Genomic DNA, 9273 nt, shown 5'->3' on the forward strand with positions numbered 1-9273 from the left:
GGATTGGGTGACCTGAACGGTGCTGTCAGCTCCCTCCTGGCTGAGCTCCTGCAATGCTCTGTGCTCCATCAGGAGGCATGGAGCTGAAGGAAAAGCCTGAGAGGGACAGGAGGGAGTTCTGGCACAGCAGCAAAGCACAGCATAGATGCCTTCAGGAATCTTCTGCTGCAATCTGCTGTGCCGTCTGTTAGCAGTGAACAGCTGGGCTGGTTCCGTTGTGTTCCACTGCTTGAGCTGCATCTGGCCTCCAGGATCCCCTCCAGGGCTTTGCTTAAGAGGAACATGGTCTTTATGGTAGGATAGTAAAGTGTTCTAGGCTTAACGATTGCATGGGAGAGGGGATGTTTAGAAGGGTCATGTTAAAGTGCAATGATGAGGAGCAGCTGCTGCCCTGGCCATGTCTTTCTAACGGGGTCAGGGCTGTTGCTGAGCAGTGCCAAGCTGCCCTGGGGCTGGAGGGGTTGTATTGGGTACTGGCTTTTGTGCAGAAGGACAGCAAATGTTATGTGAAAGGCAGCACAGCATCCTATAGCTGCTCCTGTGGAGGCTGCTTGCTGCCCTTGATGTGTCACTGCAGGCAGCTGCAAATGTTTTCCAAAATGTGGATTGGGGAATGTATTTATTTTTCTCTCCTTTTGGAAAGCCCTTCTGTCAAACCTGAAGAGCGCTGGATCTCTGTGGTGGTTTCCTGGTGCTCATTTGGCAGGGGCAGTGCTGATGGCAGGTGGGGGTCAGCTGTCCAGCTTCACAGGGCAGCAGGGACCTGAGGGCTGGGATCAATGCAGGGAGCTGCCAGGCAGCTGCCCATCGTGCTTCCTAATAGCACGGGCAGGGGGCTGGGGCTGTGCTCTCACTCGCTGCATGTCAGTTCAGCCTCAGCCCATCACCTCCTCCCACTCTGCAGCTCCTGTTATTTCCAATGCTTTGTTCCTTACAGCGAGCTGAGCTGCTGGGGCCAGCTCAGGAAAAGATCCAGATCCTCTGTGTTTTGCTTTACCCTGGAACAGTTACACAAGCAGCCAGAGTCTGGTCTGTTTTCAGCACAACGGTTTATTGATAATCTTTACTTATCCACTGTAGGAATGCTACCAAACTGTCAGACAGTTACCAAGCCAGCCTGCTTCCTCAGAGCCTCTTTCCAAATAATCAATGCGTGTAGAAATCATGCACTTCAGATATTCTGTAACAAGACAGGTGTAAAAAATATCTCGGATGTATTTGAAATCTCTGCCTTATCTTGCAATCTGAAAAATCTGTAAAGAAATCGTTCTCGAGTGCAGTTGTGTCCCTAGGAAGGGCTGGGAGGAGGGTGATGCTGAGCCTGGAAACCTTTGCTGTGCTCTCAGCTGCGTGGGCACTGCATCCCAGCCCTGGCTGTGGGATAGGGATGAGCAGCAGCAGGAGGGCTGGCTGCCACTCCTCTCTGCCCTCTCTGCGGCAAACCAGAGTCCCTCTGAACTGCCACCTGCCCCTGCGGGCATCCTGGCTTCGACTTGTGAGAACCAAGGGTTGCAGGTAAAGCAGGGAGGACACTTAGGCATTGGTAACACCTCAGGTGAGGTTACAGAGCAGGGCTGGCCGTGCACCGTCCCTTCAGCAGGGTGGGTGTGCTGCCTGGGCAATGGGAAGCCAAGCCAGCGGGCATCACGGTACCATCCCATGGGGTGCTGTCCCATTGTGGTGCCACTGCAGCCCTCTGCCCTCTGTCTGTCCATCCATCTGTCAGCATGGGGGCTGCAAGCTGGGCAGGGGCAGGCTGAGCGCAGCACTTCGCCCCGCTTTGCTGTCTTGGGCATGTGAGCGTTGTCCTTTTAGTGACCACAGGAAACTTTACATTATTACATTCAAACAAACACCCTTGTAACTCTACTTCTGAACACTGCAAAACACGAGCAACATAACACGGATGGGAGTGGGACTGCATCTAACCACGGAGAGAAGGCAATGCACCGCCATGGTGGAAAGTAATCCCTGAAGCCTTGATGGAAGGAGAGAGATGCCGCAGATACACGTCGAAGGTTCCATTTACAAGACCCACAGGAGGAGACCCCGGCACTGTGAGGAAGCCTCTGCCCTGGGCAGCGTCCACAGGCGGTGCTGGAGCTGTGGTGCCCTCACCCTGACAGCGCGGCGGTGATCTCAGCGTCCTGGGGCAAAGATGAAATCCAGTGCCTGGCGCTCGGCAGCTGCCACGTTGGGATGCCACAGGTCCACCATGAAGACCACACGGGGACCCTCCTCTGGTGGACCTGGGTGGGATGAGGTAGAGGGTGAGGCACTGCTCCGTGCCCTGCTGGCAGCACTGAGGTGCTTGGTGAGGTTGCTGCGTGCAGCCCAGCACAGTGCACCTCCACTGAGCACCGCCTGTACATTGCTGCCTTATGCCTCCTGCTCACAGGGCAGGGTGCTCCCTGCAGGGCCCCTGTGCTGCTTTTTTGCAGTCACACACAGCAGGGCAGCAGGTGTGGTGCTGAGTGCCATCCTTGCAGCTGTGGCTCAGAGCTGCTGCTGCGCTATTCTGCCCTTGCCCATCCCCGTGGCTCCGAAATAAGCTGCGTTTCCTAATTCCATAGCAGGGAATATGTGGGAGCAACAGCTTTTGTTCTCCCACCTGCTTCTTTGCATGAAGCAGCTCTGCTTCGTTCTTCCATGCCATCGGCAACTAATACTGGCTAAGGCAGGAGAGGCAAAGCAGAACAGCCTCCAGCAGGCACCAAGGCAGCAAAGCCAACCCTACACCCTCTTGCAGCACTATGCTGCCACAGGATGCGCAAGTTGTCTGCTGGGGGGGCAGCCCCTGCAGGTCTGGGGCTGGAGTCCCAGGAAACAGGGAGGAAGCTGGGGTAGAACTGGGGGAGGAGGGGACTGCAGCCCTCAGCCCCATGCTTACCTTCATGAAAGGCGGTGTGCAGGAAGGAGTCATCAAAGAGCAGGCAGCGACCCTCAGCCCAGCACTGCGGCTCACCCCCCACCACCAGCTCGCAGTTGCTGGGGGTCTTCAGACCTTTGGGCACAAACAGAGGACAGAGGTGGGTCAGTTCCTGCAGGGAGCAGTCCCAAAACATGAGCAGTGAGTTCCATGTTGCTTACTGTGGGCAAAGAAGAGACTGAGGGGTGTCAAGGGGCTGCTTCCCCGCAGGGAGCAGGAGCAGCAGATGCTGAGCTCAGCACAGGGCAGAGGCCCCTGGGTGCTGTTAACACCATCTTGTGCAGCAGCAATGTCACCCATGGCAGCCTTTGAGCAGCTGGAGCTGGAGCTGGAGCTGGAGCAGTCACCTGCCCTGAGGATGCAGCTGAGGTGCAGAAAGGAGCAGCGCTCCCATGACCTGCAAATGGTAAAAATGCTGCAAATGAGCAGAGCGGAGTTCTGTGCCAAATCCAAGCAAGCATAGCAAGGACTGCAGCTGCCCAGGAGAGCCAGAAGCACAAAAGCTGCTGGGTGTTTCTAATGTATGTTTCAAAGACTACAAAAACCAAATGCATTTCCCTATGCAGTAGCTCCAGCTGGATGGGTCTGGATGCAGGCAGGCAACCCTGGGGAAGCAGGACTGGTGATGATATATGTGGCCCCTGGATTCTGGGGAAACACCTGGAAAGATTCATCTAAGCAGAGTGCTGTCCTGCTTTGCAGAGCAACTGACCTGGAAGGGACTTGGCTCAAATGCAACCACTCTGTGGGCACAGCAGGAGCTGGAACAGGTGGGGATGTCTGTGGGAGTACTGCAGCCTGGCTGCAGGGTAGCAGCCAGAAGCAGGTGGAGTGAGATGTAGGGGAGAGCAGGACAAAGGAGGGACCCACATTGCCTGCACCTACAGCTAGGACCTGGCTGAGCTCTGCCTGCTCTGTGCTCTGCCCCTCCACAGAGTGCATCTGCCCTGGCTGCTCTGAAGCACCCTCCGATCAGCTCTGAGACCATCTCCTGCTTCTAAGCAAAGGCAGCCACCGCCGGCGCTCACCCAAAGGGAGCTGGCAGAGCAGCCACGCTCACTGTTTGCCAGCAGCGCCCGTGCGGTGCCTCCCCCGCCTCCATCTGTGCTGCACGGGCTCTTCCCAGCACCCGTGGGGCTGGGAGCACCGAGGGGACACCCAGAGCCACCGGTACACGGCCCTGTCCCTACCCTGAGTCTGGCATCAGGGTGGCACCCGGCCCCGCTCTGGGTGCACAGCAACATCCAGTGGGGTGAGAATCGACCCCAGGGTGGACGGGAGCAGCTTGGATACACTCCATGCTGCCCTGGAGCAGGGATAGCCCACAGAAAGCCCACCTGCCAGGCACTCACCCAGGTGGCAGCGGATGCGGATGTTGGTGGGGCCGTAGTGCTCGGCGATGACGGTGCCCGGGCTCAGCACGGAGATGCAAGCGTTCCCAAAGACATTGTTGCCAATGCAGGTGCGAAGGCTGCCGAGCAAGCGGTACGTCCGTGGGCATCTCCTGCAGTTCCTGGGCACGCACATGCCCTGGTTCACCAGGTAGAAGGTGAACCACTCCCCGCTGGGCGTGCTGTTCATTTTCCATCCTTGCGGGAGGCTGCAGTTTGAGAACGCTTTGTAGAGGCTCTCAAACTCGCACAGGATGGTCTGGAAGTTGCGTTCCAGCACCTCTACGTCGTGCTTCTGAGCGTCCCGCGAGAAGTAGGGGGTGGTGGGCAGGTCGGGCAGGAAGAACACCTCCGGCTTCTGGATGGAGGGCCGGCTGTTGAGGTAGCGGCCCTGCTCACGGATGCCCTTGTGGATCCTGCCCATGCCGGACCACGAGTAGCGCTTGGCGTACTCCTGCAGGTTGTGGTAGAGCTTCTGGTTGAGGCCATCGTGGGGCGAGCAGCGCGCGCACTCGGGCGCGTGGCAATAGACGAAGCCGTTCTGCACGCCGTTGGCCTCGGCGCCCTGCATCAACGCGTTGACGGGGGGGTAGGCGCGGGGCTGCTCGCGGCCCACGTGGTAGCAGTACCAGACAAAGAGCAGCAGCAGGCAGCCCACGGCCAGCAGCGCGCCGCCGTCGCAGTCCCGGAACGACTGGATGCCGGCGGCGATGAAATCCCTCAGCCCGTCCAGGGAGCAGCTCCAGTCCGGCAGCCACACCAGAGGCATGGTGGGGTGGTGGAGGGCGCAGGGGGGGCCCGGAGCTCAGTCCTGGTGCTCTGAAGGGGCACCCACTCCATGCAGCACTGCCATGGGGGTGCGGGGCCGCGGCCGGGCCCAGCTCGGCATGTTCCCGGGAGTCGGGGGTCAGCAGCACCGTGCCCACCTCATCCTGAAATGCAGTGCTGGGGGGGCTTTGAAGAGACAAACCCAGAGGTGTTATGGGGGTGCTGGCAGAGGACAGTGGCCCAGCAGCCTGGGGTGGTTCCACAAGAAGTCCACACTCACTCCCAGCAGCATCGCCCATAGGGATTTCAATGCCAGCCACAAGGGAAGCAGCAGAGCCATCCCCCCACCTCGCTCCCACTGCCCCACCTCCTGCTTTGCTCTTCCCCCAAATTTCTCCTCTCTGTCAGTCCCTTATCGTGCCTGAAATCCAGCTGATAAGGCAGCCACGGGCCAAGATCTTAACAGCCCTATCTCACTACTCATCAATTTATCATCTTGATCTAAATGCTCTGAAACAACTCTCCTTCTAAAGGACTCTGTCCCTGCAGACAGTGGGGTTGCAATCAGCACTGAAGCCAGCACCCTCCACAGGCTCCCTTTGACAGCCCCATGGGCTCGCGCCCATTGCAGCGTAACATCCCATCGCTGCAGGCTTCACTAAAGTGCAGAACAAAGCAGAGATGCCAGCAAGGCTCCAGGCTGGTGGAGCTTTTAGGGCAGGAGTGGGATGAGGTGACACTCCTGCTCTCTGCAGCTATGCATGGGATGCCTGTGCCCAGTCCAAATTCCATCCCCACCACTTCTCTGTCTCTTTGTAGGAGCACCAACCTGAAGGTGCAGGATGGGTTTATCAGGTAAGAAAGATCTCCAGCCTTTCCCTTCTTTCTCTGCTGAGGTCCTGCAGCTTCTTAATCTATGCGCATTTCCCCACAGATGGCAAGGGGGACGTGGTTCAGCTGGTGGAGCAGTGGCAGGAGCCTTCCTGCAGCTGCAGCCCAAAGGCAGGGACAGCTCTGCTCAGATGGGAGAGACATGCACACCTCCCCACACCCTCTGCCTGGGCCCTGCAGTCCACGTGGCACGTTGGAGCTGCCTGGAAATTTCAAGGCAGCTTCCCTCCATCCCCAGTGGCTGGAGTCCCTCCAGCTTCTCCAGCACACCCCTCCTTCCCAAGCATCACCATGGGCCAATGCCAGGGGTGTTCCCCAGCGTGGCACGACCCCATAATGCCAGTGGCATTCAAAGCAGCAATCCAGCTCTGGAACAAAGCAGGGAGACTGGCATTAGGGACCTTCTGAGGCTGCCTAGAGGGGTCTGACAGTCTTGGGAGCCTCCACCATAGGCACAGCCCCTCTGCCAGCCCAGGGCTGCAGGCAGAACTTCACATGGGGCAGCCATCAAGACAATGAGAGACCAAAAGCACCTAGCACCCATCCCGACTCCCCAGGAAAAGGCTGGGAAATGGGGTTGGATGCAGCCCGGCAGCTCACTCCCGTGCTGACACAGGCAGCCCCACTGCTGTGCTGGTGTGTGGCAGAGCAGTGCCCCAACCCAAGGGGCACCCAGGATGCAGGAGATGCCCTGCTCCACTGCACGCAGCTTTAGCACGCAGCTCCACTGCACGCAGCTGAGATCCACGCATCGTCAGCTGATAACAAACGGCAGTCGGTCCCGAATAGCGCCCATCAATTCCCCGGTGCCCCGAAGTTGTGCAGGACGTGGATGCGAGCTCCGTGCCAGGCAGCAGCGGCGTTACGTAATGAAGCAGAGAGGCTCCGATGCAGCACCAAGTTACATCCTGACAGCTTCGCAGGGCACCGGCAGCTCCGGAAAGAGGCGGCTGTGGGCCGGGATCCCCACACCGCGTGCCCCAGCAGCCAGGCTGAACGGCGGGGATGGCCTCTGCTCGGCGGCATCGCGCTCTGCTCTGCGGGCACGCGAGTGCCGGGGCGAGGCCGGCCGTGGGCTGCTACTACGGAGCTGGAGCGCGGCCAGGCAGCTCGGTGCCACCCCAACGGTGCCGCTCGCTGCGACGGTGTCACCCCAATTGGCATCGCCCGCTGCGGCACGCCCGTGTCACATCGGCGGCACCCGTCCCCGCGGTGTCACCCGCCGTGGAGCCCCGGGCACGGCTGCATCCCCCGCGCCGAACGGCCCCGCATCCCGACCCCGCAGCGCCCGGCCCCGCCCGCCCCGCGCCGGATGCGGCGGCACCGACCTGCTGCTGCTGCCGTGCGAGGACGTGCGGGGCCGCCGCTCCGCTTCGTTCGCCGCCTCCTCGGACCACAACTCCCAGCAGCCCGGGCAGGAGGGGCCCGCGCCGCCCCCGCCGGCACCGCGCCGGGCGGCACAGCCTGCAAGCCCCGGGCCACGCACCGCCCGCCCGGCCCCGCCCTCCGCTGCGGCCGCCCCCGCTCTTCGCCGCTCCCCCGCGCTCCCGCACCGCAACCCCCGCACCGCGCCACCGGGAGCGGCGGGGCTGCGGCAGGCAGGGGATGGGGCCGTTCCGAGGGGACGGGGCTGCGGCAGTCAGGATGCGGGGGGCGGGATGGGGGTCCCGGCCCCAGGGGTCGTGCCATGCACAGCAGAAGGGCAGGCGCTCGGAGATGTGACGGTGTGAAGCTCCAGGGATGTGAGCATCTCGGGAGTAGGGAATGCCGCCTGCAGGGATACAGGACGCTGGGGAGGCGGCAGGCGGGCTGCAGGAGCCGCTGCTCCCCGAGGGTGTGGGTGACCGGGATGCGGGCAGCCTGGGGTGCAGGGGGTGCTGGGTTCTGGGCACCAGTGGGGACACGGGGCCCGGGGGGTGCGCGGTCCCCGGGGCCCGCAGCCAGCTCTGCCCCCACAGTTAGGAGGTCCCTCGGTCAGTAAGTGACAACGGGACCGCTGCCCAGCAGAGCACGCCTTTCAGCTGCTCCATCCAGCGCAGCTCCTCTCCAAAAGTTCCTTTCCTAAACGGAACTTGAATGCTTCCACACTTTAGCCCTGTGGAAGAGACTGTACATATGTACATATGTACATATGTACAGTGGGTCGGCTGTAGAAGAGGACATCGGAGGTGTCTCTTACTGACTCTTAAGTGTTGGGGGAGAAACAATTTGTCTTCAGACTTTCTTCTTCCTGCTTACTTGCCCTTTTCCTCCCTAGCTCCTCTTCGTGCTGCAACCAGTTTGCGAGGGAGATTTCCCCCAGCTGAGAGGGGGGAGAGGAGAGGATGTCCTGCTGCCCCAACCCTCTCAGCTCCTGCTGAGAACATACCCAGTGCTCTGGGAAGGGCCCGGACCACGGGATGGCCACGTGGAACCCTCCCTGCTCTACGAGCATCCTTTGTGCAGAGGGATGCTGGGGAGGGCACAGCTGCTGCACCCAGACGGAGCTCGAGCCGTGGCACACAGCGGAAGGCCAGAGATTGGCTCCTGCTTTACGTCATCGGGGAGAAGCAGCAGCATCGAGGTTCTTTTTCTTTTTTTTTTCTTTTTCTTTTTTTTTTTCCCCTCTTCATTTTCATTCTCTTGCCATCTCTGTCCAAAAATAACCCAAGCTTCCACCCCGGGGAGCGCTCCGCATCAGAGCTTTGGCTCCTTCACCCTCCCGTGCATTAGCCTGACAGCTACTAAATGAAGCTATTAGCTCGTGCCACATCATCACCTTTTTTAAAAGCGTGTTTTTCAGAGCATGTGGTGATGTCATTTGACTGCGTGTGGAGCTGCACAGATGCATGGGAGGGCTCGTATCCCTCAGCACAGGGCATTGCTCGTGGGGCTGTGTGTCTCCGTCCCCCTCCCCTGCAAGAGAACCCAGGCAGCGGCTCCTCCTGCCCTTCTGCACAACGCCCAGCAGGATCCCATGGGGAGCATTCCTAGAGGACTCAGCAGGCTCCCAGAGGGGGTCTCAGCAAGGGCTCAGAGGTCCTTGAAGACCAAGGAAGGTCCCTGCAGGGTTCCAGGAGTCTCAAGGAAGGGTTCCAGGGGAGTCCCGGCTTTCTCAGATGTGCCAGTGGGATCCCAGAAGGGGCCCCAGGGGTCCTGGTAGTCCAAGGAAGATCCCAGCAGGGTTCCTGGGGTCCCAGAAGGGGTCCAAGGAAGGTCCCAGCATTACCAGAGGTCCCACAGGGATCCCAGGAAGGGTCTCAGCAAGGTCTGAAGGGTCCTGGTAGTCCAAGGAAGGTTCCTGCAGGGTAGCAG

General features: G+C 60.1%; 1 protein-coding gene across 1 annotated transcript; it reads right to left on the minus strand.

Moving 5' to 3' along the window:
• Positions 1-63: 63 nt before the first annotated feature.
• On the minus strand, positions 64-7417 carry ASPHD2 (aspartate beta-hydroxylase domain containing 2). The gene is made up of 4 exons (XM_048964101.1): positions 7308-7417; positions 4282-5274; positions 2891-3004; positions 64-2249 (listed from the first exon to the last, which is right to left on the minus strand). Exons 2-4 carry the CDS (start codon positions 5087-5089, stop codon positions 2140-2142), a joined length of 1032 nt encoding a protein of 343 aa, XP_048820058.1. The 5' UTR covers positions 5090-5274; positions 7308-7417; the 3' UTR covers positions 64-2139.
• Between the last annotated feature and the right edge of the window lie 1856 nt (positions 7418-9273).

This window comes from Lagopus muta, chromosome 17, assembly GCF_023343835.1.
Source record: "Lagopus muta isolate bLagMut1 chromosome 17, bLagMut1 primary, whole genome shotgun sequence".
Taxonomy (NCBI): Eukaryota; Metazoa; Chordata; class Aves; order Galliformes; family Phasianidae; genus Lagopus; species Lagopus muta.